At 37.1% G+C, this 25742-nt stretch overlaps 1 protein-coding gene across 7 annotated transcripts in view; it reads right to left on the bottom strand.

The window, feature by feature from the left end:
• KAT6B (lysine acetyltransferase 6B) overlaps nt 1–25742 on the bottom strand; it is a 125066-nt gene that overhangs the window by 45977 nt on the left and 53347 nt on the right. For 3 of the 7 annotated variants that reach the window (XM_068950482.1, XM_009671202.2, XM_068950481.1), the window contains exons 3-8: nt 14999–15107; nt 7895–8010; nt 7650–7731; nt 6545–6677; nt 2873–2928; nt 954–1075 (exon numbers count right to left, since the gene is read on the bottom strand). In XM_068950482.1, coding sequence (XP_068806583.1) covers nt 954–1075; nt 2873–2928; nt 6545–6677; nt 7650–7731; nt 7895–8010; nt 14999–15107 — 618 coding nt within the window. Of the gene's footprint in view, nt 1–953; nt 1076–1996; nt 2929–6544; nt 6678–7649; nt 7732–7894; nt 8011–14998; nt 15108–25742 lie in introns of all 7 variants that reach the window. The other 4 variants (XM_009671201.2, XM_068950480.1, XM_068950479.1 and 1 more) reach the window with 2 other exon arrangements.

The following is a 25742-nucleotide window of genomic DNA, read 5'->3' as shown; positions in this document are numbered from 1 at the left end:
ATTGACCCATGCCAGATAATGTCAGTTCTGGTACCTCTAACTTGAAAAAATTAAGCGACTTTCATTACTGAAAAAGATAAAAGACATACTGGTTTATGACAAAATTTTATTAAAAGCAGCAGTTGCAGCATTATATGGACCTCCTTTTTGACCCTGCTTCCCAGAGACACTGCTTGCTTGAAGGGTAAAGTTTCCTCATGATTGACTTGTGAGGAGCTTCTTCCAACATGGAAGCCTGTAAGGCTCGTTCATTTCATTGAAGAGTAAAAGCCTCTTTTGCTAAGGGAAGAGTGACCTGCCATGTCTAGAGCTTCCTTGGCAAAGAAAACCAGGTCAATCTCAGCAAGCTTTAAATTTCTACTACATACCCTAAAGAAGGGCATAAACGCCAGCTGGTGTAAAGTTTTAGTCAGATTTAGCTCAAACATTTCAACTACTAGAAAAAGTCTATCATTTTTGAGCTCAAAATGTGTTAAATCTTGGGGTAAAATACAATAATAAACCCACCAAACCCAGATTCTTTCTTACAAACAGTATTTGATGGGACAGACTTAACTTTTCATAGTGGCTGCTTTCTGTGCAGAGAAAAGTGATCAAGGCACATTCTTACTGACCAACATCCTCTCAGTCCTGACCAGGATGTCAGCTATGCAACTCCATGTTTAGTCAGTGGTAGTCCTATGTCCAAAATGCTCCAAGTGCATCTTTCAAAATCTATTCCCAGGCGTCACTCTTCTGACCCACTCCAGTGGGATGCCTTGTCTCCAATCTAGTAGAACGTAACTGTATAAAGTGTTTCTCCAATTCAATGCATAGCAAGTATGAAATATTAGGTCACAAGGAACATACCAAAAATGAAGATGAGTAGACATCTGAAAACTAATCAAGTTTTTATTTACCGAAATAACTGCATTTTATGTAACACAGATGACAACTCCCCCACGACCCCTTACCTCCAGCGAGAGTTCCCGGGCCTGCTTAAACACTTCCAAATCCTCTTGCGTAACAGTGTCCTTGCTTCCCACCAGAAATACATCTGCGTTTTCTTGTTTGATGCTTAGTTTGATTTCAGTATCTGTTATTTAAAACCAGCAAAAGGTTTATTCAGATATGCAGTTTACACGTGCTTTTCCAGAGTAATACTCCTGAATAGGATTGTAGCAACTATAGCTCTTACAACCTCCCATTCCAAATAAATTTGGAGTTCTACATAACAGGAATGAATCCTTCCCCCCTTCTTGTTTTGTAATTTGCTGTTGCAAGAGCAATTTTATTACTTGCTTGTCTGTCTCAGCTTTTACAGTCCAGCTCTACTAAATCAGTTTTGAACCTCATTAAATAGAATATATTCTATCACTAGAAATAAGTCTCCTGATAAATCGCAGGACACTCTACCAAATAATAAAAATAAGAGAAAAAACTGCCCTTTCAGTGCTAATTTAAGCAAAAACTTTTAAAAATTTGGAGACCAATGCTAAGCTAAGTGTACATTCACACATTATAAATAAATTTTTTCTTAAATAATCACAAGAAGGTATTTTACAGCAGTACAGATTGAGTGTTGTGGAGGCACGATGGATTTGGTCATGAAAAAGCAATGGAGCAGAGGGAAATGAATTGAAATGCCCATCATTATAAGCACTGACAGCACACAATCAGGACAGCACTACTGCCAGAGAAAGGGCATGGGAAAGAACAAGGAAGTAGCATGGAAAGTGGCAACTCATGCGGTACTACATAGCCATAAGCAACATCATGAAGGCATTTGGGGCTCCTAGTGTCACTACAGATGCAAAAATAATAAAAAGGTGGTGTGGTATTAGTCAGAAAACACACTTTGGAGGTTTAGTCAGCATTAGATACAAGGTCAAAGTTTTGTTGCTTTTGTATGAAAGTGAAGTAAGAACAAGAGAAGTAGCTAAGACCTATGTGACAAAATAAGAATCTCGGTTTTGGACGGGACGCAGGTTTGGTTGGCGCTTTGACCTTTGCTTACCATCATCCTGATCAGGTTTAATCCTTCCGTCTGCCAAGCTCCCCTTCCCTGGTGAGGGGGTCCCCATCTGAGGGGTCACTTTATACTTTAATCTGCCTAGAATCCTGTGCTTTTTAAGGAAGGTTGTTCGCTTGAGGTGAGCAATTGCTTTAAAAGCACGTCCTCTAGACACACCCCATCCAGAGGTACAGGAATGAGAAATAAACCTACTTCTAACCTCTTTCTTTCCATAGAAACGGCTATTAGATTTTGATGTGGAAGATAATTCTGGTTTACGACGCATACGCTTGGGTGGTGCATAGCTTGGGTGGCCCTTTTTTCGAGACTGTCCCTGAGTGGTATAGATATGAGAAAGTCCATCAAAGAGTCCCTTTAGCTGACTGTTATTAGGAAGGCTACTAAAGGAGGGTGCACTTGACTGACTGGAAGAACTTTGGGGAGAGTTAGAAGAAGTGGAAGTGCTGGATTTTTGTGAACTGGGGCTCTGACCAGAGATGGGGGTTGGGGGTAGAAGTGAAGAAGGTGGAGGTTTTAGCTTTTGTGTGGTACCTGTAGCCAACACAAGAGAAGTGCATGACTGTTTCTGAGACACCTTTTTCCTTGGACGATAGTGCTTTGAAAAGTCTATTATTTCACCTCGTGATCTGCGACCATCAGGTGATGGTGTAAAAAACTTAGTAAGGCCATCAATGAGCCCTTTGGTTTTCTTGTTAACTTTAAGTGTAGAGGCAGATATGTAGGTGGAGGTGGTGGTGATTTTGGTGGTGGCACCAGGCCGAGTGGGGTCTGTAACAGGCAATCTGCTGCTTGAATCCTTCACAGATGCAGCATGACCAGATGAAGGTGTGGTACAGACTTTAGTCTTTTGACCCCTACCAGGTGACCCCCTTCCTGTGAATGCATTCATGGATCCTTCATCACTGGTTACAGACCTATGCAAAAATTTGGAAAATAAAAATCATCATTAAAAAGCTATAAAATTACTAACAAACAATTCTACAGTTTATATAAAGTTACTTACACCATTTTCCTAAAAGAAACTTGAAAGAAATTTAGGAAGACATACGCAACTTGGACATACAATTCACATAATAAGAAAAGTTAGGTGTCAGCTGTTACGTTAAGGTAGTTAATGGAACATATAAATAGAAGCACCTGGGAGAGCAAAATCCCCCAAGTATACAGGTACCACCTACTTTTAGGCACGACAGAAAGGTGTGTGTCTTTGGAGAAAAGCATTAAAGCATTACGTTTGAGCACAGTAACTGCTTCATCACCATACAAGCAATTACACACAACAAGGAGATGCAAATGTTCAATGCTAACAAATCACATCAAGCATATCAAAACCTTTATTAACTTCATCACAACATTTGTTTAAACTGTATGGAGGGTCTATCAGTTCGTTAAAGCAGCAGTCAATTTTTCAAGAAAATGCCATTTTTCCCCACAGCCTTGTTCGATTACATCTATAAGCACTAGTATTTAAGAGAGACCACCAAAGATCTAAAAGCAAAGTGAGGCAGTGTATGAGTAGCATTGCAGCAAAACCAAAGTTTTCTTTTGAAAAACCTGTTTTCTTTTGAAATTATAACAATAGTAAATAAATAGTAAAACCAACAACTTCTATATATAAAGAGGGAAGGAGCAAAACCTTAAGACCAAGTAGCGATCAAAGAAGAGTCACAAACTGTTTGGGCCTAACACAGAATATGTTGAGGAGGAAAAGGGGTGAATATTGCCTAAAAGGCTAGAAAGATAAAGGGCATGCTGAAAGCCAACACTTGTTACAGCAGAAGTGTCAATTTAGCTGATTGTCAATGAGTGACGAACAACACTGAAGAATACACTGAAAAGCAGTATATTGTAAGTGTACAAAAACTGAACATTTAAAAATATTTGAATAAATAGGTATCAGGAGGCCTGATCAAATTGCTAATCCAAATAAAACTACATAGTTGCACCAAACAATTCCATTTCCTTTTTCACCCTCCTCTTTGAGGTAAGCTTATTTTGCAGAGGAAAGTTTTCTTCCACAGATTTTGCCTTCTTAATTGAGATGCTGAAGTAATTAATTCCAACAGGTTACTTTTAATTAGAGATGGAACAGCCTGGGGCTACCATCTGGTTTGCTGAACTTCAGTGGCCCACCAGTCTAAAAACTGGCCCCTTTTCCACTCACATGTCCTTAAATTTGGTTAGCTCCTAAGCAGCAGCAACACAAAAAACAAAAAAGTCTTTTGAACTCTTTGGTGCCATAAGTTTGTGTCCATAGCAAGATCTACTCTTGCTACCAGATGTGCTAATCACCAGTGCCAGAGGCTGACACACACCTGGTTTTAGTTAATCCTACACAATAATTTGCCCATGAAGGGCTTCCTCATATGTTCAATAGGTAAAAAAATTATTCTAGTACTTCCAGATAGATTTTCCTTACACTACATGAATAGTTCTAAGTGACATTAGCCAATCTTGCTGTATTTCATGGGATCGCTCAGTTATTTATTACACTATCTTCCATACTCCATTATCATTTCTAAGCAGGAGTCCATGAGAATTTTTTTTTATTCCATCCCCTAATCATTACTCTTCCAAAACAAGATTACTTTGTTCTATGTACATTAAAAAAACAGTAATAGAAATATGCCTATAGTATTGCAAATATTTAATATGCAAAGATAAGAATCAGCCACCCTTAAAGCACTATTCTACTCTAGCATCTTACATGCTACTCATAATCATGCAAAACTAAAACAACTTATGCTTCTTTTAACATAACACTTAATAAAAGTTGGAGCTCAGAACCCTAGTAGCATAGTGTAACAGCAAAACCCACGCAACTTTTGCAACTTATCCTTCACATGTTGGAGGAAGGAGGAAAGGCACAATTACAGCATCAGACAGGTATTTCTACTAGATCCTCTGGAATGCCCAAATCAGTGACATGTTTTAAGAGAAGCAAAATGGCAATACTACATTTGAATCACCACCTCCAGGCTGAAAGCTGAGGAATTCCCAAAGGGGAAAAAGCAGAGGTGTAGCTAGAGATATAGGGAGTATTTTTATCATGCACACACAATAACACACAGAAAATTCAAGATGTTAAAACGCTGAAAGTTGTATGGCTATTCCAACGACTGATACCTTCAAATATATAAGTTTAGTCGGGAAGAGAAGGCAGAATTAAAAGAATGCTTTAGTCTTCTTTAACACACATTTTCTACTCCAGCTCTATGTTTTTTGCTTTCATGTAGTGCCACGTACCATCTTTGTCCTGTAGTACTTTCCTAAAGCTACACATGCCCTGAACTTTAGGACATGGACCAAAAAGACCAAAACAAGAGATTCTGGCAGAGAGAAAGAAGGGGAATGAGAAAGCAGCAACATGCACAGCACTGAGTACATCAACTAGGCTAAGATGCTATACTGTCAAGGTCAAAAAAAGAAAAAGGGGGGGGGGGGAGGGAACGACAACACTGGAAGCATTACACACTGGCTGCACTGACTCCAGAAATTCTTCTTTGGCAAAATTCACCAAAATTTTACAGCAGCTATCATGCTGTAGAACTCTGAAGAATACCAGACAGGTTTTTAGGCTGCAAAGAAAAATGGTACGGTAACAACCACATAACAGAATGAGTAGTAGAGCCAGAAAACTTTTCAGCTGCTCAGTTGACATGGCCAAAGAGACACTTAAATAGGAGAAGAAGAAATCCGTATGTGGATAGGAACACATGATTGAGGACAACATGCCGCTAGCATTAACATAGAACCTGTTCCTGTTTAACACTGAATGTACTGTCAGCTCTGCTTTTGAAATCTACCTAAACAATCCTCCAATCAAGCCTTAAGATGTCCAATTACAGTGTTACCTGGAAAGATAAATGCCAGAAGAATTATAGCGCTCTTGTCTTCGATAAAGAGATATTCTTCAGAAGTAAAAGCAACTGCAGCCTTTTCCCCTAGTAACCAACGGCTGCTTAACACAGCACAATTTAAGTAACCCTTTTTTCCTAGGGTAACACTAAAACCAAAACTTCTGTAGTACTTACATTGCTTGCTCTTGGGAATGGGTTTCATGAGCTGATAAGAACTGATATCAAGGCTACTTCTACACTGTTTAAGCAGAACTTTGAGTAGAACAGTGTCCTGACGCTGCACGTAGTAATCAACTATTTATTATCCACTTGGTGTGGACTCTGTACGTGCTTCAGTCATTTTAAGTTTTATTTAAAAAAAAGTTGTGTTACATTATTAGATAAACTTTTGTTTGTAGCTGTTACAGGTACAAGTTTTATTTAAAAAAATGCATTGATAAGAGTATGTTGTATAAAGGTCCCCCCCTCAATCCTTTTCTGACATAAGGTCAAAAATAACCGCTATAATTAAGAAGTTACTGACCATCAGACCGAAATGTGTGTACTAGGATTACTTCTCACCATTTCTTTTCCCCAAATTGAATCACAGTTAAAAACAGTTGTTGAGTTTAGGTCAACTTCTGTACAATTATGCTCGGAGAAGCGTTAAAAAATTTAAAGAGAAACCTACAACATTCGTTGCTTTAGTTTATTTTTCGGTCGTCCAATAGGTTTTGCATATCGTCGCCTTATTTGGGCAGCTTTCTCATGAAGTAGCTTTCTGCCTTTTTTCTTTGGTCTACAGACCTGGCAAATCCACATCCCTACATAAAAGGGAAAACAAAAATTAATTTTACACAGTCTACTTAATTTGTACTGCAAGCATCTAAAATACATGCCAACTTCACAAGTGCAACAAATCCTCTTCTAAACAGAGTATACGGAAGGGAAAGTGGCCAAATGATCCACTTTTACCTATATTTTGGAATTTTTGGAAGCAAAGCGCTCCTGGAAAGGGAAAAAGTGACAACAAGGATCACAGAAAAAGATGGTGAGCAAATGGGTTCCAGAAGAGTTTCTGGTCTAACTTGTCCCTCCTTACACAAACTAGATCTTTCTTCAGATACAATTAATAGAGGTAAAAAAAGCTATGTGCAAATTACAAAGCAATCTAAGCTAAGTGCTGGGGAAAAAAAAAAAACCACACACCACAACCACACAGATCACACTTTTTTTTTTTAATTAAAAAACTTCAATTTGTCAGCCTTTTAACATTAGACGGTCATGTTTGACCATTTATTTACTATAAATAAGGCTAGAGGATTTAACAAAGTTGAAAAAAGATGCTTTGCAAAATTTTAGAATTAAACAGGGAAAGCCATTAAGATACAAGAGCAGAATTAAAAGGTACTATATACCAGAAATCTAGGGATAAAACACAGAACCTGAAGATACAAGTGTTTTGTTTGTTTGTTTTTTAAATTACCATTAGAAAGGGTATGAAGAAGGCTTTTGGAAACATTTTAAAGATTTTTGTAATGTGCATATATCCCAAACATTTTCAACTATAGCTTCTGCAAAACTTTGCTTTTAACAAACAGGCCAAGAAATAAAGTTACATTATGAAATTGACCATAAAACGTTCCCAAGAATAAATCTCAGGTAAAGAAAAATAAAGTCTTGATTTTGACTTGATGGAAACTATAGTGTTTACCAGCTGAAAAATTAGCATGCTCAAGAGGTTTTGGTCACTTCATATGAGAAAAGACTGAATGAAAGGATTTTTCATTAATCACCTTTTGGCATTCGGGAAAGTGGTGGGTCACAGCACTCCATGTGGAACCCTCTATCACAGGAGTCGCAAAAGAGCATGTTATCCTAAATTGGGGCAGGGGGAGGGGAGAGGAGGAAGAGGAGGGAAAAAAGAGACTTAATACAGTATTGCTAGAGATTGTACATCAGAGACTTTTATTTTCATACATGCCAAGTATAGAGCTAGCATAAACAAAGAGATGTCAGATAACACTTAACAGTAACTTACCGCATTTTTGCCTTGGATCCTACAGGCACTACATGTCTTGCATTCAATACACTGCCATCTTAAGGCCTTCACGTTTGTTGTTAACTCAGGACAGAATTTCAAACATGATGGATGCCCTGAAAAAAATATATATATATATATTTTTTTTTTTTTTGAAGTTCCTTGAGATTTAAGAGAAATCTAATTCTTACGCTCAACACAGAATGCAGCCAGCTCCACTGGAACCCTAAGAGCTCTAGCTGTTTTCAGAACTTGCAATACATTACCTTATTTACCTCATGCAAATAACATATGGAATAACTGCCATAAAACAAGTGTCAAGAGAGGTAGAATGCTGACTTTTACTGTAACTGACATGTGAATAGATTTCATAAGCACTTAAGATTGAATTTAGGTTTTCACTTAAACTGCCATTGGTTCCGAAAAAGTTACTTTGGCACACTTGAACCCACTCTTTTTACAGCAATGCAATATAAATGCAGACAATAGCTTTATATAAAGCTCTATTAGTAATTTGTCTCTAAATATTGCAAGTATCTACCACAGAAACTTAAGAGCCAAGCTACAAGCATTTTTCATTTCAATATGTTGCTTGCTTTTAAATAATCAGCAAAGTTTCAGAACAGTAAGAAGAAAAAAATGAAATGGACAACTGTCACAGGAGACCTTTGTTACAAAAGATGGTTTAAAGCAGAAGAAAACAGTAGCTAAACTATCTTCTCCCATGGAAATTTTATTTTATTCCCTGGTAGGGCCACCTTCTTTTTATGGTAGTTTATAAGGCCTAAATAGTGACTTTTCCACTTAACTCAAGATCTCAGACAATACTGGCAATGACTTTCCACGTCTTCAACAGCCTCAACAGAATTATTCTTAATCCAGAGAGATAAAAGTGCTGCTAAACAGGAAAGAATAAACTCTTTCCAGGGAAGTACTTTTTGCCAGTATTATATTCAGAGATTATGAAAGACATCAACCCACAAGTAGTCAGAAAGGTAAAAACCCTGATGCTGTGCTGCTGTAGTAGCATCTTATGCATGAGGGGTACTGTCATCTCATTGTCAGAGTCAGGACAAGAAATTGCATGTGCTTTCCTGCAGTTAATTATCTAGTCAGGGTGATCCAGACCTTCTCCTCCATGTTACACCCACTGTATATTTCCCAGTTCACTGACCAAGCTAAACCACAACAAAAAAGGATACAGGTTAATCCATAATAATTTGCTGTTTTCATCTTTCATGAGCCTGAGGCATGGACTGCAAAGATGACTGACTGAATAGACCAGTTCAAAATCCAAAACCTGCGCTGATCATCTCCTCTTAGTGCGTGCACTCAAGGTTTAACCTACTTTTTGTTAAACTTCAAAAGAAAATTAAAGTAACCCAAAAATCATAAGTCTCCAAAATAAAAAGCAGGGATATCATCAATTAGTAAAGAACAATCAAGAATAAATTCATCAATAGAGTAGTTTTTAAAATAAAAAGGTAGTGAAAAACATTGCCATTTGATTCTTAGAGTACAGTTTAACAGATATTAACAGATTTTTGTGTTTAAAACTGATTATGTACTTACAATGTGACTAATTTTCTTGACAATGATAAATGCACTGGCTAACTGCACAGTTTAAGTTCAATGCAACATTGTGCCTTGCACTAAAGCTTAACAAGTGCTTCATTTAAAAAAAGTCCACTAAGCAAGAAGAAAAGAGCTCCCTGGGGTGGCTGATATTAATAACCAATATAATAGGAGTGGCTGATATTAATAATCAATATAATACAAACTCTTATTTCAACCACCATGACTGAACAGCTATGTTAACATGTTGAAGTGTTATCATAAACCAATTGCCCCCATATGCATAACCCAAACTTAACGCATCTACCCTACACAAAAATGATTTTTCTTCAAGAAAAGATGAGGTTTAAGCTGCTGATTCTAACTTTCCCTTACATTTACCCTTTTCAGTTACTTCCCTAAGACAGGCTGATTCTCACCGGTCAGTAACTATGCACGCATTATATATAATGGGATTACTTTATTTCCCTGTTATCAGCCAACATAGTGTTTCCTCATTCAAGCGATTTTATAGCTTAACACTTTTTTTTTTTTTTTTTAAATATCTCTAAAGGTTATAGTACTAGACAAAAATTCACATAAAAAGCCATTAGGATTAAACATAGATTCTGCCTGTGACTCCTTGAGCCACAAATAACTGAAGGCTCAAAGAATGCAAATGGGAAATATCACCATGCATTTGTCATATTCTTTTATAACTTCCCTAGGTGAACACTAGCAGAGAGAGCGCTGACATTTTCAGATTTCAAAAATATGGTATGGTATTGTTCTTCCTGAGCAGGACAGAATATATATATATATATATATATTTTTTTTTTTTTTTTTAAAAACACACTGTGGACACAAATTTACAAAGTAGAAAAACATTGTTAACAAGAAGTGAGCTATTCCTAATAGACATGAAGTGGTAATCAGCACAGGCTTCATTTTTCAAAGGAACTTGTGGTTTGACTACTTTTGTAGGTTAGTCAGTTAACCTGAATCACTGTGACCTTCAGTAATTTTACAGCCATCTTTTTTACATTTCAAAGAGTTGAAGAGTGAAAGATCCCCAGTATCTCAGCACTAGCTGATCTGAACTGAAATCAAGAAAACACTATCTATTTTCTGCATATCCAAAAGTGGATAGATCTGCCAAGAGGTTTTTCACTGCTTGATCAATCTCTAGTTTCAAGTGCTTAGATGGTAATTAGCCCCAGTTCAACCCACTTGATTTTCTTTTAAACTTCAGCAACATCAATATTTTGTAGTACGGAAGTTTGACAGATGACAGGAAATTTAAGTCATGTGAAGTTGTCAATCTCCACCAGGAACGGACATGGGTTTATTTTTCAGTAAATCTCTCTGCTTTAAGAACTCCACTATTATCCACCCCAGTCAGAAAAGGTTAAGATTTATAATAAACTGAATGCCTTACTGAGGTAAAAAATAGGTGAGATCTGAAAGTTAAAACAGAATCTCACTCCTTTGTGACCTAGAGAAGTCCTTCAACTAGTCCTCTTCCCCCCCCTTCATAAACTAATTGAGCCTTATGCCTATTCTTCAAAGGATTTGTGACAAAATAGGTAATGTTTTAAATGAGAACAATTTTACATGACAAATTGTGACAATTGTGTACAGTGCTAGAGATGCTAATATCATATCTAGCATTAGACATGCTAATATCTCCAGGTATTCCAGGTTATAAATAAAAACACTGGGAACTAGTCTACTACATAACTCGTAAAAAACTCCTATAACCTTTTAGACAAAGAGCACTATTAACTGGGGTGACCTTAATTATAAGCAGATAGGATCAGGACATCTATCTATCTTGGGCACTTCCCTCAGTGTAAAAATGTTTTTCCAGTCGTAGTTTTCTTAGTTTGTTCCGTGCAACTAGCCAACCTAGCAACTAGCCACCAGCCAAGAGTAGAAAGCAATTTCCATATTCCCTTATTCTTAACTTGGACCCTAATCTCCCTCCTAAAGCAACCTTTGCATACTCCCTTCCACACATCCTCTTGTTCCTTCTGCTCTTACATGGACTCTGATGCCTTTGTTCTGCTCTGCCTTCCCTGCCCATGTCTTTGATCTCTAATCCTTTTCCTTTCTCAGCCTAACATGTTATTTGTTTGAAGGGACAGTACCCACATCTTTTCTACCTTTGTCCATTTTCTATTTTTAGATATTATACTTCCACTAACTCTACCTCTTCTCCCTTCTCTTTCTAAAACTTCAACTCCCTTTTAAAAACAGCAGTAGCTCTAACACCTTCTGCACCTCTCTTGGTTTGGAAAATGGAAGTAATTTGGTTCCAGTTCTCAAGTCTGCTGATTTTTCAAAATCAAAAGATGAGGAAAGCAAGACTTAGAAAGGAGAGAAACACTATTTGCTTTAGTACTCAGGATTTGTTCTCTCACATCTTTGTCATTTTACTCCTTTAGAACACACACTGTTCAGAATGACATAGCAGTGCATCTTATTTCCACTGCCCAAATATGTAATGTAATCTTCCCCAATGCACCATACACTAAAAAAAAAAAAGAAAAAAGAAAAGAAAAGTGCAGATATCTAGAAAGTTTCCCTTGTTTCTTAGGTCAGAGAAGCATAACCTGAAGGGACAAGAAAAACATAAGGGAAAGTAGACATGCCAGTAGTGGGCACTGCAATTTAATCTCTGATCAACTAAACCACAATTTCTGCAATTGCAACATGCAATTTCTGTTTGTTATATAATAAGACTGGGTTTGAGATACCCTGAAATGTGCAAAACAAGTCAATTACAACAAACCTCCACTTGAGTGAACTTTTGCTATATGTTGCACTGAGATTGGTTCTTATTTTAGTTAGGCATCAATGGCTAAAGTTTAGCCATCCAGCAATCTGACTGGCAGTCTTAACATTTCATTCTGTATATCTAATACATCTGAGGAACTAATTAAAGATAATTTAGTGTTAATGAGGCAGTGAGGATGTATCAGTGTTAATTCAAATGGAAGCTGATCCATGAAAGTCAAGGCTTCCAGTTTTAATGTGCTTTAGAACTACTAGAGAATTATTACATAACAGAATAGTTGATATCTAAGATCACCTGATTAATATAAACTGTGATTGCAGAACAACCAGGGATTATAACCAAGCATAAATCCTATTAAACTTCCAAATACTAAAACATAGATCTGAAAGTACAGAAATATTGTAAAACATAAGTAAGACACTTTGAAGAAACCTATAGGGTTTCTTTTTCCCCTATTAGGAAAAAGCCAAAAGCTTCCTCACTTCAGTGTTTAGTTATTTATTTAAATATATTAGGAAACACACTGATTAAAAAACAAATGAACCAAACACCACCTTTCCTGGTTTCAGAAGCAGGCAACTGAAAAAAACATACCTTAATTAATTGAAAATACACTTTTGGTTTAGAGAGCCACAGTTTAGTTTTTATGCAAGGCCTTACATAGCTCTCCATTACAACATAGTAGCTGTTTCTTAATTATCCTCAGCAACACACTTATAAAATAATGATATGTAGGTGCTTCACATTTAAAGACACTAAGCACACAGTACAGACACTCAAATAGTGTTTTCACTTCCAGCCCTCACAACCGCTGCTGGCTTAAGCGGTCCCTACCGCTTCTCTGCTCATTTCCCCTCCCGAGCACTTCCCTCTTCTTCATGCTGGCACAAAAGTTCATATGGCTCTGCAGTGAAGTGGACTGGGGAACTGATCCAGCAAGAAACTTGATAGTTCAAACTACATTTGTTCCTCAATCCGGCTCACGTGCAACCACGTGTGCCAGCTCAGAGGAAGGGGTAGCAGCAAGCAGTTGGAAGCTGCAGCTTGCGACTCCTTAAGCATCACAACCAGGGGTTTATCTTTTAGCTGGGAAGGGATGGTCTGCATCGCAAAAAGCTTTGCGAAAAATATTCCCTCATGCAGTGGTAGCTTATGGAGGCAGATGTTATTTTACTGGCACAATTAAAAGCAGTCCACCTGAGTGGCATAAAATACTGGCCAAATGACTCCTTTTCCAGTATAAAGCTATTTATACAGAGGATTATTTCCAGAATAGATAAACTGTGGAGTTTGAGATATGAAAATCTCTGATCAGTTTATGCCATAAGGTTTTTCTGGCGTAGACTGGCTAAAAGGATTAGCCCATGTTTTTAGTGAAACCTTTGAGGATGAGAAATAATCTAGGCCAAGAACATGCTGGATATCATCCATGCCTAAGCAGTACTCAGAAAGATGCATTGTGCTACAATATTTTGTTCTAAATATTAATTCACATGACCTCTTTTTCAGGGGAACCACCTGTATTTGGAACAGCTGCAGTAAGTCAGCAAGAGTCACTTCTGCACAAAGGGGCAAGGTATATGCAATCAGTAGACTGCCATTACCTTGTGCCTGACAAGTGGTAGCCTCTGGTTTGCCACTGTCATCAACTTGCAAATTTGGCTGGAAAAACACCACCATGGTTCCCAAAAGGCACAAAAGTCACAACATGCCACCCTTTTTCTTCAACCACCCCCCGCACACTGGCTGCTGTACCTGCTAATATTAGCTCTACCACCATTCTCACAAATATGTTTTAAGGAAATAGGCAACAAAGTAGAATCCTGCTATACCAAATAGAGCAACTCTTTGAAAGGGAAGAAGCAAGGATTTAATATTAAAAGCCTGCCTATGCATCATAACAAAGGTTATTGATATAAAAACTCATGTTATCATACTATAAACACTTTGGGCATGGCAATGAAAACTAGTAAAGGGGGAAGTCAGTTTCTCACAATAGCTAAAGAATATGAAGTAAAAAAAGAGTTTGTTTCTTCGAGGTTTGTTTGTTTGGCTTTAAGTTTTGCCTTATTAATGTAACTTCATAGGAAGGTAAGCATCCAAGTCATTAACTGCCAGAATCCTTTACGCTTTTAAAAATATTTCCCCAATTCAGTGATTTTCATGTGTTAAGAGCCCAACAACCTGTTCTTCTTTGAACTGTCTTTTCCCCCTCATACATATTCCCTGTAAAGGAAAATACTGGACTGATGCTTCACTAATACCTTTAGTAAATTATTTGAAATACTATTCAAATTATCACTCCAATAATAAAACAATTTTATAAAAGTAATTAAATAATGCAGGATACATATCTGCAAAGACTGCTAAACATTTTTTCCACTGTTCCCAAGGTTCTTAAAGGCTGTAAATCAGTGAAAGCAAAGTTATTGACTATTATTTGGTTAGAAAAATGAGCTTATAGATCAAAGGTAGATCCCAATCCATCACAAAATTCCTGTATTTTAGAAATCTAGCCCTCCTGTTAACTTGCCCAGCACATCTACACTTCATATCTAAAGATAAATTCAAAGTCTCATTTGCAGCTGTCTAGAGTAGATTTTTAGTCAAAAAGTTTGAGGCCTTTTCCCTCATCTTGTTTCAGTTCTAGATTTCTGTCCAGATTTTGACATTCCAGGAGTATTCATAATCCCTTAAAAACAGATCTACTCATAAACGTTTTGTAACATTTGTAAATTCAGCCAACTTACCACTGCTGCCACAGTCAGCACAAGACAACAGTTCTTCTGGTTTTTTTTCACGATTTGATTCTTTCGTCCCCAAACAAAAGCTACATATTGGAATGGGATCAGCTCGTGGCTAGATTTAAAAATAAACAAGTGATAGTTAGCTTTACTAAGGGAAGACAAAAAACACACACCTTAACAAAAGCTACAGAGATGGGCAAACCGATTTATTCTCGGTGGCCTTCCTGGTTTCTCAAAATCCTAAGTTTAGAAAATCAGATTTAACTGATGTTTTACTGTATTATTACACATTATTTACCAGGATAAATGCCCATTTTGCATCACATTAGTATTGCAAAGTTTATCATCTTACTCATCCACATAGACCTTTCTAATACATGACTAGTGTTGACAAGAAAAAAAAAAAAGCCACCACCACCAAAAACAAGAAAAGTTAGAACTTAAGAACATTATTCTTGAACACAAGAGTCAACTCCAGAACACACAGAAAACTGCTTATTCTTCAGCTATAAGAGCATACAAATATGCAAACTGACCTTTGATATAGCTTGAATATTCTTCCATTCTACAAGATAAGCAATAGCCTTTAAACAAAACCCTCGATTTTAAGGCATTCTATCACATTTCCATCTGGCATGGACCTTCCTTGCACCTTCCTCTGAAACCACTAGGTTAGGGTAAAGACAGTGGATTCAATGGATCAGGTATCTCCTCCAGCCTGAAAAGTCCTATCAACTGCACTATGCAACCAGAATAAGAAAAACATGCAAACTTTTCAAAGTCTGGAAGCTGTACACACTCAAAAAGTTTCTTTGGAAACTCACAGTTGCTGAATTTATTGGGGCAGTAGTACTAGTACTAGTTTTATATGTCAAATCAATTATAGCTTGTCTTCACCTCCATTTCTTCATTTTCCACTGTATGCCATTACACTTCTATAAGGTGACAGGCTATCTTAAATCATCCTTCCAATCTGTGCTCCATTACAGTTTAGGGAATAAGGAGGTGGTTGTTTTTAAGGGTATTCTTGAGAATGCAAGAGTTCCATGTAGATATGCCCTTATATTGCAACACAACATAACACAGACACTGAAACTAGCTTATACTAGCAAGCTTTAGTATCAGCTTAAATCAAGCAGTAGAATCCAAAGAATACTGACACTATCAGGATAAAAATTTTCCTACCCAAGCTACAGGAGCACAGATGTCCCCCACACTAAAGTAAAATCACTTCTATATAGACATACCCTGAGGCATATCATTAAGAGGCAGGGGGGAGTATTCTTCTGAAAGCTTAATGGTCAGAAGGTCTATCTGCTGTTCGTCTTTTCAAAATCCAATTATTAGAACGTTGCCACATATGTATACCCCAAAGCATAAACATTCAAAATATAATCAGAGTAGTACACTTTCAGTGAGTGCCGAGTTATCTGTTTTCTTCCATAAACCACAAAAGGAAATTGAAATACCACTTTCTTGTATCAAATAGAAATAAAACTTATGCAATCCTTATTCTAAGTAACACCCCCATTACAGATAGCAGAAATACCAAATTGCTACTTTGACAAAAATAATTGTGAAAGTGATAAAGGTGGGAGATATACAATTCAGTCATGCTTCAAGAAAATATACAATACATTGACATTTTTTGTCAGTTATGGCAGGATAACATTGAATGAGATGATTAATTCTGTGGTGGAAAAGGATGTACATATTACTTGCAGAATCTTTTACTTGCACATTAAAAATTATGCAAATACAGATGATAAAACCATTAGCTATTGTTCTTGCCAATAAGAAATCATAATTCAATAGACTTGTCCCATCATTATACTTTTAACGGAATGGTATTCAGAGCAAAATGATATGAATAATTCAATAAAATTAAAGAAACTACTAAAAATCAGCTTTTGGTTTGTTTACTCATTCTTAAACAGCAATAGTCACAGTGGCTGAAAAACCAATCCAGAGCTATCCAGCTAAAACTGCTCCCTTACAGCATCTTGCGAACGCTCCTTAATTGCGGATGATTTTGAAAGTAACATCTTTCTTTCAGTGGACTCCAGTTTAAAAAAGAGAAAGAACAAACACACCCACAATAAAAAAAAAACACCACACACACAAAAAAAACCACACTCATCTTGGCAATCATACCACTCCTACTTTCCCTTTGATATAACAGTACTTTGGCCATTTCAGAAATGCAGAAATGCTTACTCTTATAAATAATTTCACAAAATATCCCATATTTTTCATGTAATGAAACAAATCGAAGTCCACAATCTCATTTATCTTACCAAGATTTTTTCTTGCTCTAGGAAAGACATGGCCATCAGCCAAAATTCATGTACTTCCCTCTTTCAACCTCCTCCCGCCCCCTTTGTTTTTAACTAAAGGTAACATAAAGGACAAAGGTTGTTGGCAGTTCAGGGCTGGAAAGACTGATGTCCCCATACCAAACCTAATAGGGAGGTTACAAATCCTATCACTTCATACATAGGTTTTCAAAGATCTTACAGCTCCAATACGTATTTTTGAACCATTTACATTAATAACCATCTGAATATTACACAGACTGATCTTTGACCTACTGATGACTCAAAATTCAGAGGCATGTGTTTATTCCTAACAGCAAATAAAACTTACGCAAACCACAGTTAAAGCAAAACTATATTCATACTGATATTAGGATTATTTTTTACTCACGACTGTCAACTAGGATAAACTGGAAGAAAAGTTGTTTTGACTGTGTCAGAACATGATCCAAAAAAAAAAAAAAATTCCTCCTGCCTGCCTCTCTTTTCAAGTCTTAACCATTACTTTACCTTCCAAAACGTAGTTATCAAGTATCATTATCATCCTCCAGACAAAAATGGTTAGTTGAAATAAAGACTAATTCCATTCTCTCTTACAGAAACTAGTATGGCTAGTTATTTGATCCTGCAACATTTTATACCAAATAAACTAAAAATATTTATCTTGCTATTCAATCTCAGGTTGAAAAAGAAAGTAAAGGAAAATAAAATTTCCATCCTATATTTCAGAACCACGTTACCAATGTTGTTACCAAAACTTTAAGACTATATTCTATGTTCTGTCACTGACAACAGGGCTGAAAACATACTATTTCTTCAATGTAGCTAATGAGCTGAAAGAATTTTTCATCCATTTAATTTTTGAAACAAGCCAAATTACTACTTCCGTAAGCATTTCATTTTCTTCTTCAAGACAACAACTGAAGAATTCTAAGCCAAGAGATACCATATCCTATTTCTGGTCACTAGAAATTGTATATCCAAGCTCAAGAGATTGTCCTGTTCAAATAACTGCATACTTCCAATTGCAGTAGGGGCAAATTTGCAGAGATCTCAGTGAGCATGCAGTTACATTCAGAAACTGAAGAGTCACAAAAAGCAGTTAAGCCATTAAATACTGAAATATTTTAAAAAATAAAGAAACCCTAAAAAAACACATCAGTTCAGCACCTATGAACCAATTCTTTAATATTACTTCCCAATTAGAAATTCAATTATAATAATTTAAACATCATATATCCAGCTACCATAGTTGATCAACCCTTTAAGGGACATAAAAACCCACAATGTTTCAAATGGTAATTTTACTGTCACCTGTAATTCTGAGTCATACCTGTGGGCGAGAACCCTCCCTCCTGATGCACACACAGATTTTGTCTGCCCAAGCCTACATTCTCAGTTCCCTACAGTAGGTATTCAAGATAGGACTAGGCTGTAAAATATAGTATTTTATATACATTTCTGAAATATATAGTGTTAAACGGACTGTATTACTTTACACTGTCAAATGAATGATTAGAGACTTCAGCAGGAGATACTTATTTAAATGTCTTGCTACAGCACTGAGCATTTTTACTCAACGTTCACACTAAGAAGTTTAGAAAGGTCTCAAATGTATTCCTCCTTCCCTTCAGGCAAAAAAAAAAAAACAGAGGCAAAATTACCTCTGTGAACAATCATCCATTGCAGTTAATCATAAAAGCCTGTGTGAAACAGAAAAACCCCACTAGTAGGTTTTCCAAAGAATGACTTAGTTACTAAAAAGGTATCACAAAATATTCATCAGGCCACAGTTAGCCTCTCTGCTCTAGGCATTATATAAGCCTTTGCTCTAGCCTCATAAATGCATCACCTTCCTAAGAAGGGCACTAAGGAGCTGCAGGAAAAAGCAAGCTGTACAGCTCAGTTACTACAAACAAGAACTTGGTATACCATGTACAGTCACCTTTCTGTGAGATACACACACACAAGCCAGAACTGTCTGAGAAAACAGCATATTCTAGTGCCTTCCAGTAAACACCTAGCATGAAAGGCTGAAGACCAACAGCTGGTCAAATCTGAAAGCTGCTGCCTTTCATCAAGAGAGCAATGAAATGATTTCACCTGAACAGCCCCAAGCTGTCTAATGGAAAAGGAGGATTTCCCAGATGCTACCCTAAAGTGAAATGCAGGATTGAGTGAACAGCAGAACAACTTTCAAGTTTTGGGGATCTGAAGGGGAAGAGGGGAAGAAAAGATTTCCAGTTGGTACAGCAGGTGAGGTAGAAAAGGATAGCTTCTCCTCTTCCATGCATTTAATACAGGTTAGAAAGGAAGCAAAAGCAGCCTCTCAGATAATGAAAAGCAAAAACATGTGAGCAGTATCATTTGCCATAAGGAATAATAAAAATAAAAGAACTGATATGAACAATTGAGGGAGCAGAACTGCAGAGAATTAGAATGTTTCAGTTAACTAATCTGTTTCCAGATCTATACTACTGCAGTAACTAAAAATAATCATGGACTAAACAAGGAATATTGTGAGGTTTTCAAGACTAAGTCAAAAACAGGCCTGAGAAGGATGTTAGCCCAGTGCCTACGGGTGGGAAAGGACTCAAAAAACAGATCCAAACATCAGTGCAGCATTAAATGCTAGCATCTTTATTTTAAGTAATCCAGGTTCCCCTCCCTCCTTGCCATCTCTAAAATGTAAGTTTTGTAAAATTTACAGTCTTGAACCCATTTTAGAAAATATTTGCTCATGAATCTGTTAACATTGAAGACAGCTTTCCCTAACAATCATGTGAATGTGCGTACATCTATCCGAATATAGCTTAATCACTTCTTAATAAGCAATTTTCTTCTTGTTTCTGAATGTGCTACAAATAAAATACTGCTAAAAATAATGGTTTTGGTAAGTTCAGGAAGTGTTTTGTAATCAAGTGTTTAAAAGGGGGGGGGGGAGGGAAATGGAGGGAGGTGCAATTATCTGGCATTATTTACAAATCCCAAAACATTAAAGGGGCCCACAACCTTTGCTGCTTTCTAGCTAGCAGTCCTCACTTATACAGCCTAACCCTAAGACTGGTTCTCACATAAATCATAATAATTTAGAAGTGATGACAACCTAAGATTAGCATTTTGTTAAACCAGTGCAACTTCCATATGTAAAGCAAAGCCTTAATCATACTGTAAAAGAGTTTCTCATTTATGCAACTGGTAAATTTGGTTCTTTTGAGTCATAGCTACCTGTTCTTAGAAGTAACAGGCTTTGCCACCGTGTCAAATTAATCCTCATTAAAAGTTATTCTGGCGTAAGGTAACTGAAAACCAGCTGAAGTTTGTCTCAGAATTCTGGCCCAAAATAATGATTTCTTTTTCCGCTGTAGTTTCTGTGCTCATGGACTTTGTATGTTCCTCTGACTCCATTTATAATTCTTACAAAAGTATCAAAGCATCCAATGTGTTCTAAGATCTCCCTCCTCCCCTAAAAAACAAACAAAACTGCCTGCCCTGAGCCAATTCCTGAAAAGTCTTATTTGTAAGCATGCAAAGATAACTTCAGCTACATATCCCACTGAAATCAGGGATATTTCTATTTGCATTGCTATAGCACTCTGGAGATTCAAATGCATTGTCAGAGAACTGCTAGGCATTAGATGCATATACACGATTATGGTCTTAAGTACTAGTCTCATTAAGTGTCATACTTGCCTTAAAGGAACTGAGAAGTGTCACACACGCACACCCAAGAAGTTTAACTCTGAAAAGTTACAGAAAACTCCAACTGTTTTCACATTTGCAACACAAGTCTCTCAATGCCTTTTCAGAAAGGCTTCAATATTATCTGACAACTTGCTAGAAGACATATCATTCCTTATGCCTGATGCACAAACATTAGACATCTATTATCCCATGAACAGAAGCAGCACACAAGCAATTTCAAGGTTAACAGGACAGAGAAGCAAAATTAAATTGAGAATGGAAACTGCCAAGACCTTCACTGGGGATCCAGTGTTCTGGCCTCAATCTTTACCCTGCTTCAATTACTAAGCTATTTACAACCTCAAGGAGGACAGAAGCAGAAGCTTGCTTCCTTAGAATTCCCACATTTTCATAAAGAACCTTCAAGGGCTATCTCCTCGATTTTGATCATCACATCCTAAATTCAAAGAGGTCTCTTTAAAAAGAGTTCTTTAAACAAAAATTTACACCAGCACTCAGCATAACTTTGGGGGAGGGAATCTTGGAAAACAAAGACCAAATGGGCCACACAGACTAATTTACCATCTTCTCAGCTACTGAAGAAGCTGCTTGTGGTTCTAGGTGAGGCAAGAGTACTTTCAGTGGCAATTCCCTTACTGCACCCATTGTGGGCAAGGGGAGGAAACCTGTGTTTTCTTTCCACATCTGAAAAATGCAAGTTATAAGGTAAGTTAGGGTCTGATTTTTCAAAAACACTTTTAAATAACAACTGTCCAGTAGATCACATTTTAGCTCTACAGTACTGCAGGGAAAGATAAAGGCAGCACATGGTAACAAGTACACGCTAACTCAAGTTGCCCTAAGAACATTCACACAGGCAGTTACCTCAGAACTGTGAAAACATTAGTCTTGCTACAAATATTACTGTAGGACCTATAGATTCAGAGAGCACACAGCAATAAGTTGCTTAGGAGCAGTTCCAAGAAAAGGGGACAGCCCAGGGTGCCAAATTCATGTTTTGAAATTGTTTTAGGTTATACATTGAAGTCAATTACAGTGCATCAAAGAAAGAGGTTGAAACTTCTCCCCTACCCCCAAAATGGCATCTTCACCACTAAATTACAGGATCATGTTCTCTTTTACTCTATAAACCTTTTATTTCCTTACTGCACAGTGGCTTCCTCTGCTCACAAACTCCTCCTATACTTTCAGTGGGTGCTTATGTATGGAAACTGTGATATCCAGCACAACTTTGTATTTAAATTACCCAAAACTAATAGGTTTTAAACCCTTTCTTTCCTCCTGGAGTCACACTCCTCAAAGGCATTTAACTGCAATAGTGGCATTAGATTTCAGTATCCAAAACACACTCCTGCAGTTGGGTGTCTACGACCTTCCCTTTGCGTGTGCACAATCAGCATGGGACTGGCAAAGAAAACTGTTAGGGTACTATATAAAGACCTTTCATGGAATGCTTTCAAGTAGTTGTCTCAAAACCTGGAAACTTGACTTCTAGCCTGCATTTATAACAACTACATCCAAACTGGCATACTTTTACAGCTAAGGGCAGGAACACTCTCCCACCTTCCCAGATATCTGTTCCCCTACCCAGCCCATAAGAAACTAATTCCTAGAACAGATCTCAGAATTCTACTCACTAGAGCACACGATATTCTTTGCAAACCTGAAATGATATATGCAGGGTACACAAGGTATTCCTTGCTTTGACATTATTCTTCAACTAACAATCCCATCTTTTATCCTTAAAACAACCTCCCTCCTCTCCACAAAGCTAGGAAAAGTGGAAACAAAACATGCCTGCTCCCCTCTTCCTCTCCCCCAAGAGACCCAAGTACAGCCAAATCTGCAAGGCAAGCTTTAGAGCTTTTATCTTTAGAAATTTCTCCTTAAGTACTTTATTAGCTTCTATTAAATAAATATCTGTATACATATATATATATATATATACACACACATGTATCACCGCCCTCCCACCCAGGACAGGATGCATCCCACTGGAACACAATGCTTTTTATGCCTTAATATTTTAAGCACAAATTGACCTCATCAGTCAACAAGCATCACTAAAGCTGATGGAAGTATATAGTCAAAAACCTAACCCGCATCTTCATATACAACCACTGTAGTGAGGAAGAGATGCGCAAAATAGAAGACTGGCTATCAGCATATGCTAAGTATGACTTTAATTTTTAAGTTACTGAAAACAGCGCTCCTTTTACCTCCTCTAAAATGGAAAACAATAGAATCTAGAACAAGAGAGCTCACAAAAATTACTACTTTGAATGCAACATGAAGCTTCACAAATATCTTTTGTTTGCAATATAGAAGAGGTGATAAAAGTCAAGTTCTGTTCTACTTCAAATTAGATTTTCCATGTTTCATATATGAGTACAAAATATTAGAAAAAACTAATCTCAAATTATTGAAATTGCTGCTGCTATAATCAAGAAACCAACCAGGATGAGCACTCCGCATGTTCAGTATTATTCAGCGTGCAGGAAAGAATAAACCCTCCCCACACAACATGCTTACCTTTTCCTTTTCTACAAAAGATTTTTATCTATTTATTTGTTTAAAGGGCTCTGTTCTTTTCAAGAAAGGCCAAAGTAGTCCTGGTCCTCTTCATTAACTTCATATAAACCATCAAGCTCCATTCATGTTCTGTTTGCAGTTTATATCCACTGGGAATAAAAAAAGCAGCCACTTTCTATTGTAAAAGCACCACCCAACTTGCAGGACACATCACCTGGAGAAGGGTGCAAAGAAGCAGCTCAAAGTGCAGATAATCTCCCAGTTCCCTGGAGGCTCAACTTTCATTTTAAGCAGAATCAATTTAAAGCTTCTCTGCTTGTAGAAGAAAGGTTTTCAAAACTGTAATCTCAGTTCGATGGACACACAAGCCCCCTGGCTTCTGTGTACAGCCTAAAAACAACATTTTTGAGAAAGTGAACACTGCTGTCATTTCAATGGGTACTGAATTCAGATACCAGTAGGATGCCTGAAATACTGATAACTTATTTTTCCTGCTAATCTGAACACAGTTACTGACTTAGAAAGAAAATCCCCTTTTAAAACTTGAGGGGACAATTGGATTCACTTTACTTAATAGGAATATACCTTCCAGTGTAGAGAGTCACGCACTCCAAGGCTGTTTCAATAACGATAAACTTTATTGCTATTTATTCACAACTTTTTTCAGGAAAAAAGGAGGCCTAAGAGTACTTTTTTGTCCTTGATTAAGATAGACTTCTTCCTTTCCTTCAATTTGTCACTACGGAGAGAATACAAGAATTAATGCCGGCACACCACTTTTAAACCTCCTTCCACTCTAACCCTTACAGTTATAGTACCTTTGCTACTGCTTCAAACCAGAACGAGTAAAACCTTTAAGACAAAACTTTGAGCTGAGAAGATCTTTCTGGAAAGATCTTTACTTCTTTCACATCAGTTTATTCTTGAAGGCTACACTGGAAGTTCTAAACAGTGGCTACCTTCCTCTGCACCCCAAAGCTGGCGTGCTTAACCTTCAGCTTGAATAAAAACCATCAGCTGTACACTAACTGCACTTGTGGCTCCTATTTATGGAAAAGCTCACATGCAGTCTTTAAGATGCAATTTTCCATGCAATACCTACTTCAAGTAATAGTACACCATAACTCTATCTTCTTTTACTGCATTCCAGCTTCCCCAACTAGACAGTTCTAGGCAAGACAGGTGACATGGAAGATTGCTTTAGATTGGATCAAATCCTTTTCAGTTGTAACAAAAATCCAGTACTTTAAAAGAACAATTTTATTAATATATAACTCTTTGCAGAGTAGCATTACCCCAAGAATCAGAATAATTTGTACTCGTATTTCTCAGTGGGATGAAGCAAGCAAACGCAATTGCTAAACACTTATTCAACTGTAGCCAGCTTACGATCTCTGTCAGTTCCTACTGCAGCATTATAGGAGAAAGAAGGCTCCTCCTCCTGAATAGGAGGGGACTTATTTCAGATGCAGCTTTTCTGCTTTTTAGTCCTGCATCAACACATAAAATAAAGTAAACAGTTTATTCATCTTTCCACTACTGTAGTAAGAGTGAAAAAAATAAATTAATGGCCTTGGTTACAGAGCTGTTAACTAGGCTATTAAGAATGCTATTCACAAGTTCCCTACTCTTCTTTCTCAATTGGGAGATTACAGCCGTACAGAAGATCCTGCCACTAAAAGTTACTTATGCTTACCAGTCAGGTTATAAATAGATCAAGTTGTATTTAAATGCATGCTATATACACTGTAATTTTCCAGTCGCATCTTCCTTTACCTCTGTCCAAATTTAACTTTGAGCTAAGCTGTCTTCAGACTTCTTGAAATTGTCTCTTCAGTGTTCTTGAAATAAAAAAGCTTAGATAAACCTAAACAAAAAGGATTCCAAGCTACAAGTTTAGTACTTTTCAGCTACGTTATCAGTACTTGTGGCACTGTGTTCTTTTCCGGGATACATATCTGTAAGTGCTCTCTATCAACCAGAGAAGAGAGAAGAGATCCTGCACCTTCATTACTGCATGTGAAGAATGTTTCTCCAGTTGTACACTTTCAACTACTAACAGGGTTGTTCCCTTCTTTTACTTTCTGCAAGGTACCCTTAGGGAATTCATTCAAAACAGAGTCATAAATCAGATTCTTTACTACAATAAAGAGGGACCTTTTTTCCTGCCCTGATGGTAATGCAAAAATTGACGT

Source organism: Struthio camelus, chromosome 7 (assembly GCF_040807025.1).
Source record: "Struthio camelus isolate bStrCam1 chromosome 7, bStrCam1.hap1, whole genome shotgun sequence".
In the NCBI taxonomy this organism is placed as follows: Eukaryota; Metazoa; Chordata; class Aves; order Struthioniformes; family Struthionidae; genus Struthio; species Struthio camelus.
Note: the sequence above shows the minus strand (reverse complement) of the source record. Positions and strands in the feature narration are given on the sequence as shown.